Source organism: Ursus americanus, chromosome 21 (genome assembly GCF_024610735.1).
Source record: "Ursus americanus isolate L20-20 chromosome 21, mUrsAme1.1.p, whole genome shotgun sequence".
Classification (NCBI taxonomy): domain Eukaryota; kingdom Metazoa; phylum Chordata; class Mammalia; order Carnivora; family Ursidae; genus Ursus; species Ursus americanus.
The window spans coordinates 53,535,106-53,557,071 of NC_142147.1; the positions used below are offsets into that span (position 1 = coordinate 53,535,106).

The 21,966-nt window shown below is 41.4% G+C and overlaps 1 protein-coding gene across 2 annotated transcripts; it reads left to right on the top strand.

Annotated features, from left to right (window-relative positions):
* The first annotated feature begins 1,645 nt into the window (after positions 1–1,645).
* Positions 1,646–16,438, top strand: LOC123778033 (uncharacterized). 2 transcript variants are annotated; one of them, XM_045775194.2, is made up of 5 exons: positions 2,410–2,524; positions 6,550–6,760; positions 8,886–9,012; positions 9,273–9,368; positions 12,726–16,438. In XM_045775194.2, the coding sequence occupies exons 2-5, from the start codon at positions 6,746–6,748 to the stop codon at positions 14,684–14,686; spliced, it is 2,199 nt and encodes a 732-aa protein (XP_045631150.2). In that variant the 5' UTR covers positions 2,410–2,524; positions 6,550–6,745; the 3' UTR covers positions 14,687–16,438. The 2 variants fall into 2 exon arrangements, with proteins under 2 accessions (XP_087727281.1, XP_045631150.2); XM_087871155.1 differs by lacking the exon at positions 6,550–6,760 and having other exon boundaries at positions 1,646–2,571.
* The last annotated feature ends 5,528 nt before the right edge of the window (positions 16,439–21,966 follow it).

Sequence of the window (21,966 nt, forward strand, 5' to 3'; positions counted from 1 at the left end):
ATCGTTATTACTATTACAATTAGACTTATTTATAACTGGAAGTTTGTACATTTTTACCATCTTTTTTTTTTTTTAAGATTTTATTTATTTATTTGACAGCGAGAGAGGGAACACAGGCAGGGGGAGTGGGAGAGGAAGAAGCAGGCTCCCAGCGGAGGAGCCCGATGTGGGGCTCGATCCCAGAACTCCGGGATCACGCCCTGAACCGAAGGCAGATGCTTAAGGACTGAGCCACCCAGGCGCCCCTTTCATCCACACCCCACACCCCACCCCCAACCCTGCCTGTCGAAACCACCAATTTTTCTCTGTATCTATGAATTTTGTGGTTTTTTTCCTTTTAGATTCCATATATAAGTGAGATCATACAGTTTATCTTCTCTGAATTATTTAACTTAGCAATAGTACCCTCAGGGTCTATTCATGAGTCATAAATGGCAGGATTTTCTTTTTTATGGCTGAATAATATTCAATTGTGTGTACTCCATTTTCTTCATTCATTTGTATAGGACACTTAGGTTTCATTGCCATGGCTATTGTAAATAATGCTGCAATGAGCATGGGAGAACAATTGTCTATTTGAGATAGTGATTTCATTTCCTTTGGTAAGTTCAAGTAGAGTTAGTAGATCATATGGTGGTTTTATTTTTAATTTTTTGAGGAAACTCCATACTGTTTTCCATAGTGGCTGCACCAAATTTAGTGTCCTTCATTCTTTTTATGTCTGTATGCATGTTCATTTATGATTTATTTAACAAATCACCTACTGATGTACATTCATATTGGTATTAGTTACCTTTGCATTACAAAATTACTTTCCTAAAAGTTAATGTCTAAAGACAAACATTTGCTAATTCTGTTGTGTGGGTCTAGGGTTGGATTGTCTGGTGGGGCTGTTTGGAGAGAGGCTGCATGAACTAGATGGCTTTTTTTACACCTCTAAGCCTCCACTGGAATTGATGGAGTCTTTCACAGGCTCTCATGCGGCAAGAGGCTAGCCTGGGCTCTATTTTAATGTATTAGAAGAGTTCCAAGAGACAGACCATACCTCACTGAGCAAGTCTAGTTCTACCCTGTTTGTTATTTGTCCTATTGGACACATGGGTCAGAGTCATCAGGAAGAGATGCTATCCAAAAGTGAATATAGAGATGCAAGTGTTATTTCCTTAAAATTGTCAAAATTGATGCCATAATTATCCTTGTACGTGTTCTCAAAAAAGTAAAATTTCTACTGAATCAATTCTTGAAATTAATTGCTGGCTCAAAGAGATGAAAAGTTTAAATGGATAATTGCAGGATTGTACTCCAAAAACATTTTACTGATTTATGTGCTCTAGTCTGAATCCTGCTTCCCTAAAAACACATCAAATACTTAATATTAAATGTGGTGTGCATTTTAAACTTCCAACTATGATAAGATGATAACGTCTCAGTTCACTCAGCGCCGTATGTGGTGGACAACATTTACGCAAATGAGAAAAATAAGACTTAGCATAATCGAGTGCCTTTATCCCATGACCTCGCCACTCTGAATGTTACTCATCGTTCAATCTTTATAAATCTTAAGACTTAAAATATTTTGGTTCGTGCTTACTTTGCATTTTTTTGAGTACTAGATGCACTTTAAAAAATCGAGTATTTGCAATTTAAAAAAATAAGTGGCTTATTGAGCTATTTAAAAATTAGGTTGGTTTTTTTCTTATTCCTTTTATAGTAGGACGTGGAGAGTGGATCTCATATATTGATGATGAAATGGGTTGATCGGAAAACAGTTGGCAATTTTTCTTTCACATGCATGCGCCTTTCCCTCCATTCTTCCCTATTTCTGGCCTTTGGTCCTCAAAGCCTGCCTTCCTCTCCGGACCCAGGGAAAGCTCCGCCTGCGTCTTCGGTTCAGCCCTTCGCCCTGGCCACTGACCTTTTCTGACTTTCAGTGGCCTTCTCCCCCATTACTCGTCCCGAAGCCTAACTGACGCGTTCCAGCGCTTTTATTTCCCGGTCAGTGACCACCATCCCTGTGCCCTCAGAGCTTCCGCGGACGTCATTCATTGTCCAAAAGTCACTTCACGCCCGTTTTTGCTAGACACTCGGTGGAGAAAGCTTCTGTAAGCGGGTTCGCCTTTTCCCAAGCGAGTTCTGTGCTGGACAAATACCTCCACTTCCCGTTAACAGGGTCGTGCCAACTGAGCCGTCTAATTTTAATTTTCCAGTCGGCTCGCTGAAAGGGATTTCCGCCGCGCGGTTTTTGCCTTGTTTAAGCTTCAGCCTGGAGACACTTGCGCGTTACCCCCGGCACCGACACGCGGGTCCACTTTCCCAGCGCCCGTCCTCGCGGGCGCCGAAGAGGCCCCTCGGCGCCCCCTACGACCGTGATCCAAGATGGCCGCCCCCGTGGGGCACGGCCAGGGCGCGGCCATGTTGCCGCAGCGGAAAAGCCGGGATCCAGTTGCCTTTTCTCTAGAAATGCCTCGGACCCTTGTTGGCCACCGTCCCACGGTGCTGAGGGACGCCGACGAAGTTCAGCGAAGTAAGTTCAGGCGCCGACCGTTCGCCGTGGTGTGTAGCGAAAATCGGGTCAGTGTCTCAGTCTGTTCATGGACCGTGGCCGAGGTGGGTGGTCGGCGTCGGCCTTGGGTGATGCGGCTGGGATTCCAGCGGGAGGAAAGCGCGGGTGGGTGCTCTTCGGGATTAGGGTGTGCGCTTGTGGTGCCCCTGGCCTCAGTCGGGAGGTGCTCTCGTGGCTCGTGGTTAACGATCTCTGAAGAACAGCCCCCTGGTGCCGAGGGCACATTTGGGGGCCGTTTACTCTCGGGCTCAGAGATTGCTAGCCGGAGGGTGGTGACTGTCAGCGAAGGCTGCATTTTGTTCGGGGTGCGGATTTTGTTCGGGGCTCAAAGATGAGGAGTTGTTTCGGGGTTCATGTACAGGGGTCTGTGGGGTTCATGAGGGGGGTGCTGCCCGTAGCGTCCGCGGCGCTGGCGCGAGTGGGGGCTGCGCCTGGAGGCCAGGGGCTTGGCAGGGGCGTGCTGAGCCCAGACGTCGGCTGCTGCCACAGACTCGAGGTGCGTTTGCGTCCCCCTTCCGCCTTGTAGCCCCCAGTCTTCAGCTCCAGTTTTAAACCCTCTTTGGCACCCAACATCACCCCTTACTCTCGAACTTTCAGAAATCAAAGTTTTTGGTGAGATGAATAATCCAGCATGTTTAATAGCTGTTTCATATCTAAGATGCAGCCTTTTATCCTTTGTCCTGCAAGATTCCTGCACATTCCTCTTGGATATTTCTTTTCAGACTCCGTCTGACACAAGTAAAATAACCTCCCTTGTCACTGTAGGTTCCGTTCCCTTGTCAAAATTTTAGTACATTTCAATTTGAGACTTTTATGTGCTCAATATTGATAATTCAGATAAATTGTGTAAGTGGTACTATGATTTTCTCTTACCTTATTTCATGTAAGAAACATTTACAAATTATTTTAATGGCTGAACCTGTGGTATTGTGAGTGGATTCGTATTCAGTGTTTGCATGTATTTATACAAAGGTGAAATGTTTGAAATGTTTAGGTATCATTTTGGGGACATTTTATGATTATGCATTTACTCATGGATTTGTTCCCCTGCCTTTCATCTCCAATGTAGACTGTTGATTTTTATCTCAGTTGTAAGCCTGTTATTCCTTTCTGACTCCCTTTCCTTATAATTTTCTATAATATAAAAGATCAATTAACTGTAAATATTTACTTGCTGCTTGGCCACCCTACTAAATTCTTATTGCAGTATCTTTCTCTCCACCTACCATTTTAGTATGCAAAATTTTCAAGCATTACAGAAATACTGAAAGAATATTAAAGTATCCATCCATATACCTACCACCTAGATTCTACCGTTAACGTCCTACTAGACTAGCTCTACCAGTTATCTAACCCTCTATCCATCCTCTGTTCGTAAATCAGTCTTTTTTATTGGAGGTGGGGAGGGGTGGAGGAAGAGGGAGAGAGAGAATCCCAAGCAGGCTCCATGCCCAGCACAGAGCATGGGACTGGGCTCCATCTCACAACCCTGAGATCATGACCTGAGCCAAAATCGAGAGTCAGAAGCCTAACCACCTGAGACACCCAGACACATCATGAATCAGTCTTCTGTTGTTGGTTTTGGTGCATTTTAAAGACACTTGCAGTCCTCTCCCATTACTCTAAATGCCTCTGCAATTACCTGATTAACAGAGTTCTAATAGCTTTTTACTTGTTTCCTTTGTTTACTTAATGAACAGAGATCTTATTTACAAATAGTCTTGGCCTGCTGTGATGTGGAATGAAAGTGAAATTTGGAATGAATTGAATCTGATTTTTATTATTTTTTAAAGATTTTATTTATTTGAGAGAGAGGGTGAGTGAGAGAGAGAGAGAGATAGCACCAGCTGGGGGGAGGGGCAAAGGGAGAGGGAGAAGCAGACTCCCCATTGAGCGGGGAGCCTGACAAGGGGCTCAATCCCAAGACTCCAGGATCATGACCTGAGCTGAAGGCATACATTTAACCGACTGAGGCACCCAGGTGCCCCTGAAATGAATGTGATTTTTCAATCCCACTGTGTGATTGATGTGACCTGTGTGTCTGTTTCCCTGAGAGCAAAAAGAAGTTAAAATCTCTCTCAGGGGTTGTTTTGAAGATTAAGTGAAGTAAAATACCTAAAATGGTGATCTGTGATGGCAGGAACCTAGTATATTTGAGTAAAAAGGCTGATAATTTCCCCATATTTATGGTTTTGTGCTTTGTAAAATTTGTGTTTATAACTCATTTTCGCTCTCTCTGCCTCCCCCTTGTTTCTCTGTCTTTTTTTTAAGTATGAAAACTTTTAAAGCTATGAACTTACATTAATGATCTAGCAACAGCAATTTTATTTTAATTGTAGAATGCTGATAATTTTCTGATTTAAAACATAAGTGCCCTTATGAAAACTATAATTAAGAAACTAAATGTCCTGTCAAATATTACACTGTAGGCAGTATTTCCTTTTCAGAAATTCTTAGAAGTAGACTTTTAGGTTACTAGCTATACTTTTATTGACTGTTTTAAATTGATTGTTAAATTATTCCCATGAAACGTCATGTTCTTTAACACTGACCTTGACCTATGTGTGGTTTAAGATGGTATAGTATTGGCCTGGGTGGCTCAGTCATTAAGCGTCTGCCTTTGGCTCAGGTCATGATCCCAGCATTCTGGGATCGAGCCCTGCATCGGGCTCCCTGCTCAGCGGAAGCCTGCTTCTCCCTCTCCCACTCCCCCTGCTTGTGTTCCCTCCCTCACTGCCTCTCTCTCTGTCAAATAAATAAAAAAAATCTTAAAAAAAAAAAAAGATAGTATAGAATTTCTCTATTTAAATGTTGTTAACTAGCCACCTGACTAAAGAGGTATATAGACATATTAGGTGAATACTGATAATTTGCCTCTTTTTTTTTTAAGATTTTATTTATTTATTTGTTAGAGAGATAGAGAGAGCAAAAGCAGGGGGAGCAGCAGGCAGAGGGAGAAGCAGGCTCCTCAGTGAGCAAGGAGCCCAATGTGGGACTCGCTCCCAGGACTCAGGGATTATGACCTGAGTCAAAGGTAGTCGCTTAACCTACCGAGCCACCCAGGCATCCCCATTTCGTACTAATTTACACTTAAACTCTTACTTGGCAGTTTTGTTTCTCTTGACCCCTTGCTCCTCTACTTATGTTGAAGGATCCTTTCCTTTTGTTTGAAGAACATTCATGTTTGCTGTAACACAGGCCTTCTGATGAAGAATTCTCCCTGCTTTTGCCTGAAAATGTCTTTATTTCAGTTCTATTTCTAAAGCATATTTTTGCCGACTATCCTATATAGGTTTGTACTTAGAACAGTCTACAGAGTATCAAGAAATGGATGGTAATGAGAAACTAAATAAGACCCTGCTTATTGTTTGCTTAGCACCATGTTCTCAAAACCAAAGTGTGTGCACCCTGGGATGTCAGAAGACTTTTTGAAGAGGTAGATGGACATGCATGATTTAAAAGATACATGGGGCACCTGGGTGGCTTAGTTGGTTAAGCATCCAACTTGGTTTCGGCGTGGGTCTTGATCTCAGGGTCATGAGATTGAGCGCTATGTTGGGCTCTGTGCTGTGCATGGATCCTGCTTGGGATTCTCTCTCTCCCTCTCCCCATCTCCTGCACACAGGTATTCTCTTGTTCTCTATAAATAAATAAATAAATAAACTTAAAAAAATAAAAATGTGTGCATCTTAACGGTCTGTATGTCCTCTTTCCTAAAATGGATCCCCCTGAAGAGTCCCCTGCCACTGGGTATCACACTCTTCTGGGTCTCTGTCCCACATTCCCTTCAACAGTCATACTGCTTCTACTCTACAGAAGAAAGGTGTGCTTCCCAAACATTCTGAATATTATGTTTTCTTGGCCCAGAGCACTTAATAAAAAGACTGATCTTTTGGGGGCCTTGGTTTAATAAGGTGAATGCACAGTAACAGTGACAACATCTGGGCCTAAAGAGAATGTGCCACTAAGATTAATTTGCTTTTCAGTCTGTAGGTGCTGGCCCCCCAGGAATAAGAGGGATCAAGGGAACAAGGAGGAAAAGACTCCAAGACTTAGGTAACATCATTTCTGGGAAAACCCTTGACTGGAAACTGAGATTTTTGAACAGAAATTTAGAGCTGATCCAGAAGAGCTAAAGACAGAGCGTCCAAGTTAGCAGCCATTTCCCAAAATCAGAAGAAGATGATCCAGGCCCAGGTGACTTTTGGTTTCTTTTATTCTTTCCTTTATTTTCCAATGGATTTGTAGAGTTCTATATAAAAAAAAAAAATCAGTGCAGTTAAAAAGAAAAGTTTAATTGAAAATAGCAGGATCTGGAGAAATCTGGGGAAAGTAGTATCAGGAACCTATTTTTCATAGGATTCCTACTTTGTGATTTATGTTGGAATGAATATATGTGACTGTGTAAGACCCTCTAGGTCACATTAGCTGTCAGTGCGCTGCAAATACCTCTGACAGTCGTCACAAGAGATTCTTGGTAAGTTACAAGGTAGGCATTACTGTGATCTGTTTCTACTGCCAACACTTCTGACACCAATAACCTGTTCTCCAGCTCTCCAGATACCACCTGCTTACAGTTTGATTCGATCTTGACACTGATGACATGGAGTTACTATCATACTCCACAAGTTTATAGGGCTCAGCTCTGCAAGACTGCCCTCACTTCAGATGTCAAGTATCGGGTGCCCAGGATACCCATACTTCTGACTTGACTACAAATAGGCAGTTCCCACAATCCCTTCGTTGGTTTTGATAATTCACTGACTCACATAACTCAGGAAAACACTTCGCAGTTACCAGTTTATTATAAAGGGTAGAAGATGGGAACAGCCAAATGGAAGAGAAGCACAAAGCAAGCTATGGGAGAAGGGGCAAGACCTTCCATGCCCTCTCCAAGCAAGCTACCCTCCCAGCACCTTGATGTGCTCACCAACCTGGAAGTTCTCTGAGCCTTGTAGTGTAGTGTGGTGGTTTGTGTTTTTTTTTTAATATATTTTATGTATTTATATGTGCATGTGTGAGCAAGTGGGGGGGGGGACAGAGAAAGAGGGACAAGCAGACTCCCCACTGAGCACAGAGCCGGATACAGTGCTCTCTACCAGGACCCGGAGATCATGATCTGAGCCAAAGTCAGACGCTTAACCCGCTGAGCCACCCAAGTGCCCCTGGAGTGTAGTGTTTTTTATGGAGGTTTCATCTTGTAGGGGCAGTTGATTAAATCACTGGCTGTTAGTGATTATCTCAATCTCCAGTCCCTCTCCCCTTCCTGGACAGCTGGGGTGGGGCTGAAAATTCCAGCCCTGTAAACAATAGGTTGGTTTCCCCTAGCAACCAGCCATATCCTTAGGGTATCTAGGGGCCCACCAGAGAGTTGCCTTGTTATATAAATTCAGGTATGGTTGAAAGGAGCTTGTTACAAATAATGCAAGATGCCCCTCCCACCGGAACCGCTTAGGAAATTCCAGGGCTTCAGGAGCTCTTGTGAAAGGAACCGAAGATAAATACCAAATACAAACTTCTTCTTATATCACAATATCACAGGCATCAACTGTGAGGAGAAAACAGACTGGTTCCTTGAGGAATGTTAATGTTTCATGGCTCATAGGTCTGAAGTTCACATAGGTCTTTGATGGTTCTTCAGAGAGATATTGTGGTGGGTGAGGTCCTTAACTACCCTTACTACTTACAAATGTAAAAAATGTATTTCTTCATTGTATCTATTATGGTATTAGCCCTGCCTAATGATATGCACCCATACATATATATCTGTCTATGTACATATATGTGCCATAATTGTGTTCTTTATAGTTTTTTTTTTTACAAATTTGCTTAATCATGTTAATCCTTTTGCTTTATACATGTTTTATACAGTTTCTTTTATTTTGTTTATTTTATTAACCGCTGCAATTAGTATGTATTGTCTTGTGACTCTATTTTCTGCAGTCTCTTCATTACTGGTTTTGGTATTGGCTCAAATGCTCTTGGTGAATTTAGAAATCTGTATTATTTGTCTGCTTATAAGTATTATATAGTTCATATTGACAAATAGATGCTCAAATAATATATAGATTACAGATGTTCTTATACTAGCAAGAGGATTTAGTGATACATATTACAGAAATTTTCTTAAATTTTCAAATTTGTTGAGTAAATAGAAGATTGCCCAATGACATAATATTATACAAGTTTCGTCTATCACGGTGTATTAAAGAATAAAACCCACCATTTCCTATATAGCGAAATGAGCAGAATAATTTCCTTTATCTGTTTTTTTCCATATCACAAGAATATCACTTCATTAAACATAACTGTGTTGTAACAGGAATTCCTGACATTTGATGATGTGGCCGTGGACTTCACCTGGGAGGAGTGGCAGCTCCTGGCTCCCGCTCAGAAGGACCTGTACCGGGACATGATGTTGGAAAATTATAGGAACCTGGTGTCAGTGGGTGAGGACAGCTCCCCTGTGTCACTCACAGGGTGCTTTTCCAGTGGCTCTTTCTTTCTCAGCTACTTAACTCTTTAACACTTTGAAATGGTAGATCCTCAGATCTTCCTCTTGCCTTAGACAAGAAGGTATAATGTCCCATCTTTTGAGAGAAAAGCCTCAATGTTACAGATGGGAAACCTGTTTAGTCCCTAAAATATAACATTATCCCTTGTTGATGTACCCCAGTCCACTGAGTCTTTTATCTTTTCTCATGAACAGGGTATCAAGCCAGCAAACCAGATGCACTCTCCAAGTTGGAACAAGGAGAAGAACTTTGGACAATAGAAGATGAAATCCACAGTCGAATCTGCCCAGGTGAGGGCGAACTGGCAAGATGGATGGCTGCAGTAGTATTCTGGTCAGTCAGAGAAGGCATCAGAACTGTGACAGGAAACATAAACAGCCCCTCTCTGTATCTCTCTTCCCATATGAGAACTCTCTTTCTTTGTTGAAGCTTAGAGGAAAATATTCCCGTTTTTCTTTTGAGATCGGATCCCTGTTTACTTTATATACTTATTTTTGTTTGCATAGTCATCTTCTTCCTAGGATTTTCTTTTCTTTTTCTTTTATTATTTTTAAAAAGATTTATGTATTTATTTTTAGAGAGAAAGCCTGCGTGAGCAGGGGGAGGGACTGAGGGAGAGGGAGAAAGAGAATCCTCAAGCAGGAGAGCCTTGATGCAGGTCTCAGTCCCACAGCCTGAGATCATGACCTGAGCCAAAATCCAGAGTCGGATGCTTGACCAACTGAGCCACCCAGGTGCTTCCTTTTTAATTTTTTTAAGGATTTTTGTTTTTGAGTAATCTGTATACCCAACGTGGGCCTCAGACTTACAACCCCGAAATCAAGAGTCACATGCTCCAGTGACTGAGCCAATCAGGCTCTCCCTCCTAGGATTTTCTAATCTTCCTCTTCTTCCTCCACTGTGACAGTGTTTTTACCTGTGTTACCACCTCTCCTGCTATGAAATTCCACTTTCCAGGCGTCTATGGAAAAAAAACAACTTTGACTTCATCACTTTTTTCTTACTGCTTTGCTTGCCTACCTTACTAGGAAATAATGATTTCCTTCCATAACATCTAACCCTACCTTGGATGCTTTGTCTCCACAGTAACCTGGTTTTTGCTGTCCATTTATGTCATTCTTTGGCTCTCCTCCCCCACTTTCCCACCAGAACCCTGGAGGTTCTCCATACTTCTGTTTTCATTTTCTTCTCAGTCCTCATAACTGAAAAGCTTCCTCTATTCCCATGAATTAACCTCTGTTCCTTCTCTCCAACATCCAAATTGGCTTCTCTCTTAATATTGTCTAATGCATGCTTTCTTTCTATGTATTTTACTCCTTCATAGCAGCTAGCCCATGACTTCCCATTTTGTGTGTGAGAACGGGAATCATCTTTTCTCCATCCTTTTTAAAAAAAAAATAGGTTCTTTTTCAGCTCAACACAACCACACATTTTAAATTTCTCCCTATCGTGGCATTACCTCATTACCTTGAGTGTTCTCTACTTGTTGAGCTTTCTTCTTTTTGGGGGGCGTGGGAGGGGAGAGAATTTTAAGTAGGCTCCGCAGCCTTACACGGGGCTCAGTATTACAATGCTGAGATCATGACCTGAGCAGAAATCAAGAGTTGGACGGTTAACTGACTGAGCCACCCAGGTGCTCCTGAGATCTCTTCTTAAAGGTCATTTGATTAACAAGAAAATATCTTTTTTAACATGGCTACATGATTTCCAACCCAACCAGGTCATAACTTATATCTGCTTCAAATGATTTCCTTCATGGTTTTGCTAATTCAGATTTTCCTTTAGTGATTAGATGTTATCACTGCATTTATTTTCCTAAAACAAAAGTTTTCACATGATTTTTTTTTAATTCAGTCAGTCATGCCCATTTATTATTACTTTACAATTTCTAAAGTGATGGCAAAATGGAATTTCCACTAATTTTTTAAGACCTTGAGTCTGATTCTTTTCTTTTCTCTTCAAGTATAATTAACATATAGTGTTAGTTTCGAGTATACAATATGATTCAACAATTCTATATATTTCTCTGTGCTCATTAAGGTAAGTTGCCCTTCACTCCCCTTATCTATTTAAGCCATCCTCCCACTCACCTCCCCTCTGGCAATTACCAGTTTGTTCTCTGTATTTAAGAGCCTGCTTTTTTGTCTCTTTTTGCTTTGTTCACTTGTTTTGTTTCTTAAATTCCACAGATGGGTAGAATCATAAGGTATTTGTCTTTCTCTGGTTGACATATTTCACTTAGTATTATACCCTGTAGGTCCATTCATGTTGTTGCAAATGGCAAGATTTCCTTCTTTTTTATGGCTGAGTGATATTCCATAGGATGTGTATACCACTTCTTCTTTTTTTTTTTTTTTCCAAATTTTTATTTATGGGGCGCCTGGGTGGCTCAGTCGTTAAGCGTCTGCCTTCGGCTCAGGGCGTGATCCTGGCATTCTGGGATCGAGCCCCACATCAGGCTCTTCCGCTGGGAGCCTGCTTCTCCCTCTCCCACTCCCCCTGCTTGTGTTCCCTCTCTCGCTGGCTGTCTCTCTTTCTATCAAATAAATAAATAAAATCTTTAAAAAAAATTTTTTTTAATTTAAATTCTGGTTAGTTAACATATAGTGTAATATTGGTTTCAGGAGTAGAATTTAGTGATTCATCACTTATATATAACAGGAGTAGAATTTAGTGATTCATCACTTACATATAACACCCAGTGCTCATCACAAGTACCCTCCTTAATACCCATCACCCATTTAGGCCATCCCCCACCTACCTTCCTCCATCAACCCTCAGTTTGTTCTCTATAGTTAAGAGTCTCTTATGGTTTGCTTCTGTCTTTTTTTTTCCCCCTTCCTGTATGTACATTTGTTTTGTTTCTTAAATTCCACCTGTCTGAAATCCTGTGGTATTTGTTTTTTCTGACTGGCTTATTTCACTTAGCATAATACACTCTAGCTCCATCCACATCATCGCAAAAGGCAAGATTTCGTTCTTTTTGATGGCTGAGTAATACTCCATTGTATATATATGCCACGTCTTTATCCATTCATCAGTCGACGGACATTTGGGCTCTTTCCATAGGTTAGCTGTGGTTGATAATGCTGCTATAAACGTCAGGGTGCATATGCCCCTTCAAATCTGTATTTTTGTATCCTTTGGTGTATCATAGGGTAGTTCTATTTTTTTTTTAAGATTTTATGTATTTATTTGAGAGACCACGTGAGAGAGCACAAGTGCTGGAGAGGGAGAATCAGGCTGCCCATTGAGCAGGAAGCTTGATGCAGGGCTCGAACCCAGGACCCTGGGATCATGACCTGAGCTGAAAGCAGCCACTTAACTGACTGAGCCACCCAGGTGCCCCAGGATAGTTCTATTTTTAACTTTTTTTTTAAATGATTTTATTTCTTTGAGAGAGAGAGAGAGCAAACACGAATGAAGGGAGGGGCAGAGGGAGAGGGATAAGCAGGCTCCCTGCTGAGTGTGGAGCCGAACGCGAGGCTCGATCCCAGGACCCTGAGATCATGACCTGAGCCAAAGTCAGACACTTAACCTACTGAGCCACCCAGGCACCCCCACACGAAGGCATGTTTAAAACAGTTTTATTCCAATCTAAGATTATGAGAGATCACAGAATGATTCATTGTTCTTTTCTCTCCTAGAACTCAGGAAAGTTGATGATCCTCTGCAGTGTCACTTGCAAAATCGAAGCATTCAGAAGAGTGTGGAACAGTGCTGTGAACATAATACATTTGCGGATATTCTTAATCAGAGTGAAAGTCATTTCCTGTTAAAACAAAATTATGATATGTTTGACTTATGTGAAAAACCTTTAAAATCAAATATAAGTTTTGAAAGCCAGAGTATAAACTGTAACGCAACGAACTCTACTGAGTTTAATGAAAATGGGAAATTCCTTCTTCATACTAACCATGAACAATTTTATAGTGTAATAAAATTTCCTGTAAATGTAAAACCTATCAACAATAATTCCCAGGTCATTAAACCGCAAAGAACTCACAACATGCAGAAAGCCCACGTTTGTGATGAATGTGGGAAAGCCTTTGTCAAGGTGTCTCAGCTCACTGATCATCAGAGAGTTCATACTAGAGAAAAACCTCATGGATGCAGTCTGTGTGGGAAGGCATTCTCTAGAAAATCCAGGCTAACTGAACATCAGAGAATTCATACAGGCCTGAAACATTATGAATGTACTGAATGTGACAAAACGTTCCTCAAGAAATCACAGTTCAGTGTACACCAGAAAACTCATACGGGACAAAAGTCTTATACATGTAACGAATGTGGGAAAGCATTCATCAAGAAGTGTCGGCTTATTTATCATCAGCGAACTCATACAGGAGAGAAGCCCCATGGATGCAGTCTATGTGAGAAAGCCTTCTCTACAAAGTTTAGTCTCACTACACATCAGAAAACTCATACAGGAGAGAAACCCTTTATATGCAGTGAATGTGGAAAAGGCTTCATTGAGAAGAGGCGTCTTGTTGCACATCACCGAACTCATACTGGTGAGAAACCTTTTGTATGCAATGAATGTGGGAAAGGTTTCACCTTGAAGAACAGTCTTATCACACATCAGCAAACTCATACAGAACAGAAATTGTATACATGCAGTGAATGTGGAAAAGGCTTTTCAGTGAAGCACTGTCTCATCGTACATCAACGAACTCATACAGGAGAGAAACCCTACACATGCAATGAGTGTGGAAAAGGCTTCACCTTGAAGAGTCCTCTCATCAGACATCAGCGAACACATACAGGAGAGAAACCCTATGTATGTAGTGTATGTGGAAAAGGCTTTACCATGAAGAGTGATCTCATTGTACATCAGCGAACTCATACTGCAGAGAAGCCATATATATGCAATGATTGTGGGAAAGGCTTCACTGTGAAGAGCCGTCTGATTGTACATCAGCGCACTCATACAGGAGAGAAACCTTATGTATGCAGTGAATGTGGAAAAGGTTTTCCAGCAAAGATACGGCTGATTGGACATCAACGAACTCATACAGGAGAGAAGCCCTATATATGCAATGAATGTGGAAAAGGCTTCACAGAGAAGAGTCATCTCAATGTACATAGGCGCACTCATACAGGAGAAAAACCCTATATATGTAACGAATGTGGCAAAGGCTTAACTGGGAAAAGCATGCTTATTGCACATTTGCGAACTCATACTGGGGAGAAACCGTATATATGCAATGAATGTGGAAAGGGCTTCACCATGAAGAGTACTCTAGGTATACATCAGCAAACTCATACTGGGGAGAAATCATACAAATGCAATGAATGTGATAAAGCCTTCAGGAAGAAGACTTGCCTCATACAACATCAGAGATTTCACACAGGAAAAACTTCCTTTGCATGTACTGAATGTGGAAAATTTTCTTTGCGTAAAAATGATCTCATTACCCATCAGAGAATTCACACAGGAGAGAAACCGTATGAATGCAGTGAATGTGGGAAAGCTTTCACCACAAAGTCAGGGCTCAATGTTCATCAGAGAAAACATACAGGAGAGAGGCCCTATGGATGCAGTGATTGTGGGAAAACTTTTGCCCACTTGTCAATCCTTGTTAAACATAAGAGAATTCACACATAGTCACTTTGGGATAAACTGTTGTCAGTTGTAGGCCCTCAAGATAATAGTATGTAATGAAAATAATGCAAAGAATGATATTATCTTTAGTGATCAATTGTGTCATATTTTATGTTGATGAAAAGATTTACAAAACAACTCACAATCATCCTTGATGAAAATATTTTAGGATATTATACATCTAAAAAGTGTAGACAAATAGATTCAATGAATGTGACAGACTAGGAAAGCCTTCAGTGGAAAGTAGACCCTATCATGTGATCATCACAGATAATGAATATTTCTAATTGGTAGAAATATAACTATGGGAAAACCTTTGCCCAGAAGTAAGACCTCAAAAGATGTCAGTTCACACTAGACAAGTACTTTCCTATGGCAATAAATATAGTAGGGCTTGAAGTAATATATTTGCCCGGAAATCTGTACAGAAATAACTTAGGAACACATTCAGTGTGGGGGACTTCAGCAAAATATCAGACAACTTAAAGAAGCCTTGGGGAAATGATGAATGAGAGCATTCTGTCATGTCTAAACATAACAGATAATATGCCTCACAAGCATTCAGAACATGATACTTCAGCTATATTCCTGATTGCCTTGTCATTGATTTTATAAATTTTAAATAGTGGCAGTTACTCTCCCCATGGATTAAATTTTAATATGTACAATGCAGGAGTGTTCCATGCCTGTGTCATTATATAATTAACTTCTGAATTTCTTTAGTTCCAGTTTAATTGTTATTACAGAATACTTGAAGTACTTCAAAATGAAATACTATATTCATTTCATATGTATAACTCAATATATTTGGATGTGTTTAACCAAGTTATAAGCACCATCAATTTTGAATTTGAAATAGGTTTAGAATCACAAAAACTAGAATATTTCAGAGATTTCCTAAATGCCCTTCAGCCCGCTACTTCCAAAGGTAACATTTTACATAACCTGAGTTCATTATAAAATAGAGGAAAGTGAAATTATTATGCTTTTAACCACAGGATTTACTTGGATCTCACCAGTTTTAACATGTACAAATTTTTGTTTGGTTTTTATATATAGTTTTAAGAAACTTTATCACATGTGTAGGTTTTTGTAACCAACACCACAAAATGTTTTGTCAACAAACCCCTTCATGGTTACATTTTTCTGTGACCCTAACCCCTGGCATCAGAGATTCTATCAATTTGTCATTTATAGAATATGAGGAAAGTAGAATCATTTAGCACTTACTCTTTGAAGTTGGCTATTTGACCTTGTGATATAATAGAAAGTATATACGTTGGTCCCTGCCCCTGGTTCCTGGCACACACTCCTAAAACCCTTGTAAATTACTAAGTGATGAGTACACTAGGTGCATTTTTTTTATTCTAATGAGGCAACCCTGGGTGGGCTCCTGTATGGCTTCTGGATGGGGACTGGTCACCAGAGAGACTAAGCCATGGTTAGAAGCTTAGAACTTTCAGCCATGCCCCCCTACCCCGCCACCCCCCAATCCACCAGAAAGGGGGGAAGGAAATTGAGTTAATAATTGATCAGTTCTACCTGAGGAAGCCTCCATAAAATCCCCAATGGTAGATGAACTTCCAGGTAGGTGAACGCATCCAGGTACAGGGAGGATAACATACCACAACTCCATGGGGATAGACGCTCCTGTGCTTGGGACCCTTACCGCCTTATGTAGGTCTTCATCTGGCTGTTACCTATGTTCTTTATCGTAGCCTTTAATAAACTGGTGTAAGTGTTGTCTCTGAATCCTGTGAGCTGCTCTAGCAAATTAATGAAAGCAGAGGAGGGGGTTGTGGGAGGCTCCCACTTGTAGCTACGTCAGAAATTGTAGGGCGCATGCAGACCCGCTGCTTGCCCCCCGCATATGAAAAGAGGAGAGGGGGGGGCGCCTGGGTGGCACAGCGGTTAAGCGTCTGCCTTCGGCTCAGGGCGTGATCCCGGCGTTGTGGGATCAAGCCCCACATCAGGCTCCTCTGCTGTGAGCCTGCTTCTTCCTCTCCCACTCCCCCTGCTTGTGTTTCCTCTCTCGCTGGCTGTCTCTATCTCTGTCAAATAAATAAATAAAATCTTTAAAAAAAAAAAAAAAAGAAAAGAGGAGAGGGGTACACTTGGTAGGACTGGGCTCTTCCCCTGTGGGATCTGAACTAGCTCCACGTTGACAGTGTCAGAATGGAGTTACATCGCAGGACCGCCAGCTGCTGCCCTGGAGAACTGCTTGGTGTGTGGAAATCCCCACACACGTTTGGTGACCGGAAGTGTCCTGTGGCAGTTGTGTGAGGAAGGGAGACGCACAGGACGACAATGCAACGGAGATGGAGCGAGGAGCTCTCTGGGGTCTTCTCTGCATTTGGACACCGGACTTACTGCAAACTGGCCGCACCCAAATTCTTCCTGCCCAACGGCTCAGGGGAACCATCAACTTGCTCTTTTTCCCAAACTCATGATTAGAACGCGCCCCACGCCACAGCGGGCTTAGGTAAGTTCCCGCCTCTGAAAGGTAGTTAGCTCTGCGCCTGTGACCCTCTCTTGAGAGGAAGGCTTCGGGTGCCCCTAAGACGGTTCCATTTCTTCCCTCCGGGGAGACTGCTGGCAGCCAATGGGCGCTCCAGTCAGAAACGCCACACACGCTCTGGGAGGAAACGGCGGTCACCTCACACCCGCGAGCTCTCAGCGAGCGAGCAGAGCGCACTTCCGGGGGACTGGAGCTCTCAGGCCCCGAGCTAGCAGAGCGCACTTCCGGTGGGTCCGGCGCGCGCCCGACGCGCTGCCTGCAGCCTGCGACGTCCACAGTGTTGGCGGGGAGGGCGCGGAGAGCACTGCAGCCCGACGCGGTCCGGGGAGCCCTGAGAGGCTGGGGGTCTGGTGCGCCTGACTGGGTGTGGGTCCCGAGTTAGGGGCCCAGCCGGTGAAGTGGGAACGCGCGTGGGGACGTCTGCCGGGTTTGGGGTCAGTCACGGAGGAATGCAGACGTGCGTTAAGGCGTAGTCCTCAGAGACTGACGATGAAGGGCGGATGGTCAGGGCCTGGGGCCAGTGTGTTAACTCAGCCCGGCTCGGTGACTGAAAACTAGGTGGCAGGTGCGGACCCACGATCCCTGCCCCTGGGCTGCCTTAGCGATTTCACCTGGGGCTCCTGACAGGGAGCAGCCTGCGGTGGTAGGGGCAGGAATTTCATGGACCAGAGCTCCTGGGGCTGAACTTGAGATCGAATTTGAGGTCAGTGCTGTTTGGGGAGTGCAGGGTTTGTCTGTGTTTGAGAGCAGAGGAGTCTGGAAGTTTTGAGACCGATAGCTCCGGGCTAGTGGGTGTTTTGAGGCTCAACCTTCGGATGGTGGAAACATTTCCTTTCGGTTTTTTCGAGTTCCTTCTCCAGGTTCCTACAAAAATGTGAAGAAAAATTTGTCTCCTATATCCACTCTTCTCATTGCCCCTCGCAAAATCGGAGTAGTTCACCATGATCAAGTGGGGTGTCCATGAATAAAGAGAGAATTTTTAACTTATGGCCTAGTTTACCCGGCTATTTCCTTTCAGGTTTGACACAAGTAAAAGCAACCATTTTCCTAAATTCTCCTCAGTGAGAGCCATTTTGTTAAAAGAAATTTCTTAGATCACATTTCTAAAAATTGAGGTCATCTACACTGAAGACTCTGCCTATCTTCTTTTTTTTTTTTTTTTTAAGATTTCATTCATTTATTCGACAGAGATAGAGACAGCCAGCGAGAGAGGGAACACAAGCAGGGGAGTGGGAGAGGAAGAAGCAGACTCATAGCAGAGGAGCCTGATGTGGGGCTCGATCCCACAACGCGGGGATTATGCCCAGAGCTGGGGCAGACGCTTAACCGCTGTGCCACCCAGGCGCCCCAAGACTCTGCCTATTTTCTAACATGGCTTGTTGCTGGCAAATATTAAGAGTTCCTGTTACTCCACCTTATCACCAGCATTTTACACTTTCAGTTTTTTGGATTTTGGCAATTCCAATATCTGGGTACTTGCATCACACTGCAGCTTTAATTTGTAATTTCCTAATAACGAATGATGTTGATCATCTTTTCATGTGCTTGTTTGCCATCTGTTTGGCTTTGATCAAGTGTCTGTTCATGGTCTTTGCCCATTTTTAAAACTGAGTTTTCTTATTGTTGACTTTTAAGAATTCTTTCTGTGTTCTGGATACCAGTCCTTTATCAGATATATGACTTGTGGGATGAATGTTTAGATTCTCTCTTTTTTTTTTTTTTGCCTAGGGATGTCTTCGTGTTCTAGCATGATGTGTTGAAATCTGTCCTTTCTCCATTGAATAGCCTTTGTACCTTTGTCAAACAGTTTGCTTTGTGTGGGTCTTTTTCAGGGATCTCTATTCTGTTCCATTGATCTATATGTTTATCTTTTCAACAATGCTATCAATACCAAGACTCTAGTATGTGTTTATAAGTCTTGAAATCTATTGATGTAAGCACTGTATGTATGATGGTTCTTTTTGGCCAGAATTGGTTTTGATTTTTCAGTGGAGAAAACTGGCAAGCATACTTTTACTAGGATATCAACATTAAGTCATTTTGATATTTGGTACTCCTACACATGATGTGATGAGAAAGGAACTTCAGTTCTGAGTGTCTTTCCAAAATGCATAACCCCTGTTTAATGAGGAAAACTTAGACCAACCCAAAAGGTGGACGATATACAAAGTACCTGACCAGTACTCCTCAAAATAATTGAGAGATGAAAAAGAAAAGACTAAGGAATGGTCAAAGACATGAGAAAATCAAGGAAACATGATTTGTAAATGCATTATTATATTCTTGGACAGAAAAAAGATAGTAGTGGAAAAACTTGTGAAATATGAATAGAATCTGTAATAGTTGAGTATTATACAATGTTGTTTTCTTACTTTGACAAGTGTACCATAATTATATAAAGTGGTCACATGAGAGGAAGCTGAATAAGGTATATGTGAAGTCCTTATAGTATCTTGTGACTTTTATGTAAATCTAAGATTTTCCAAAAATAAAAAGTTTATTAAAAATTGATATAACCTATGTCAATTATATCTTTTTTAAAAAAGATTTTATTTATTTATTTGACAGAGAGAGAGACACCAAGAGAGGGAACACAAGCAGGGGGAGTGGGAAAGGGAGAAGCAGACTTTCCACTGAGCAGGAAGCCTGATGCGGGGCTTGATCCTAGGACCCTGGGATCATGACCTGAGCGGAAGGCAGACGCTTAGCTTAACGACTGAGCCACTCAGGCGCCCCTATGTCAATTATATCTTAAGAAAACTGGGGAAAATAGGTGTAACCTAATTTTATCACTTAGTTTCTCATTGTAAACATACTTCCATACTATAAAATGTTTATGCATATCTATATATAATATTATTAAGCGGCTGTAATAATATAGGTGAATTTGTAGGATGGTAACTAGAGTTACATAAAATGTCTGCATTAAAGTAAGGTATACTTGAAGAACAAAGTCTTCAATTATGTTCAGTTTTTATTTTGATCCTCTCATTATCCAAATTCTTACATTCTCACTGCAAGATTTGTTGTAACTTTTTTCTTATATGTTCCAGATATCTCCATTTACTTTTACTCCTAGGTAGTTTATATTTTGCAATTATACTTGGTGTCTTTAAAAAAGAATCATACCCTATACATTTTGTAGTATTTTGTACAGCAATTCATTTTAACAGGTCAAAATGTACATATAACATTTACCATTAGTGAGTGTACAGCTCAATGACATTTACTAAGTTTATAGACTTGTGCCACCATCACCACAATCCAATTTTTAGAAATTTTCATGACCACCAAAAGTAACTGGATGGTTGTTTTGTTATTGTTGAATTTTGACAATTTTTTTTAAAAGATTTTATTTATTTGTCAGAGAGAGAGTGAGCACAAGCAAGGGGAACAGCAGGCAGAGGGAGAAGCAGGCTCCCCACTGAGCAAGGAGCCCAATGCGGGACTCAGACCCAGGACCCTGAGATCATGACCTGAGCTAAAGGCAGACACTTAACCTACTGAGCCACCCAGGCATCCCAACAATTCTTTACATATTCTGAATACAAGTCCTTTATCACATGTATAATGTGGAGATATTTTCTTCCAATCTCTGGCTCCATTCTTCACTTCTTAAATATTGTGCTTAGAAATTACAAATGTTTAAAAGAAAAAAAAAAGTACAGATGTTTTTATTTTTATTTATTTATTGTTATTTTTTAAGTAGGCTCCATGCCCAATGTAGGGCCTGAACTCATGACTCCAAGATCAAGAGTCACATGCTCTACCGACTGAGCCAGCCAGGTATCCAAAATACAAATGTTTTTAATTTTAACTAAGTCCAATTTAATACTTTTTCTTTTGTGGCTCATCCATTATTGTTTTTTGTCTCATAACTCACTGGCTAACTTATTTTGGTTTATCTCCAGTTTGCCTCTCTAAATTTCATACTGTTAACCCTTATATTTAGGTCTGGGAAATCTCTTTAGTTAATTTTGTATATGGTTAGAGTTAAGGGTCCTAATTTATTTTTCTGCAAACAGAAATACAATTATCCCAGCATTGTTTGTTGAAAAGACTAATCCCATTGAATTAACTTGGTACTTGGTCTGCTTTTTCCTTCAGTTGGTGATAGCCAATCTCACACCCATAAGGGAAAGAAGCACAAAGTCATTCACCTTTAGCCCAGAAGGCTGACCTACACTGTTTCAATAAGAATCAAATATGTGCTGGTTGCTACATTCTTAAAGGGCCTCATGACTGCCTGTAAATCTAACCCATTGTTGATATCAAACTGAAAGATAAGCACCAGCGAAATCTTGCAAATGTAGTTTTAGGAGTAGAAATTCAAAGAAAACATTAATGATCTAATACTCCCTGGTATGTCCCTTTGTCCTTGAGCACTAAGCATATAACCACCAGTTTCATACAGCAAAAGGGCAGCTCTTTCCGCGGAGGGGTCCTGTCCCTGAGCTACTTAAATTAAATTACTAAGTTTCACCACAGTACCTCTCAAGAATTCTTTCTTGACCATTGTGCTCAACAATCCCGCAACAACACTGTACTAGCTGCCCAAAATCTTTCTGTTCTTAAAAACCGCTTCCTGCAAGGAATTTTTCACCAGAAGCTTTCCGTGGGTGTCCGTTTACCTGATGTATTACTTTTTCTCTCCAGAACTTCCTTCTCTCCTGCAGTATCCACACCTGAACTTATACTATTTTGAAACTTCCTTTTTTTAAAATACAGAGTGGATAACATACACCCTGACCTTGTTACTTCTTGT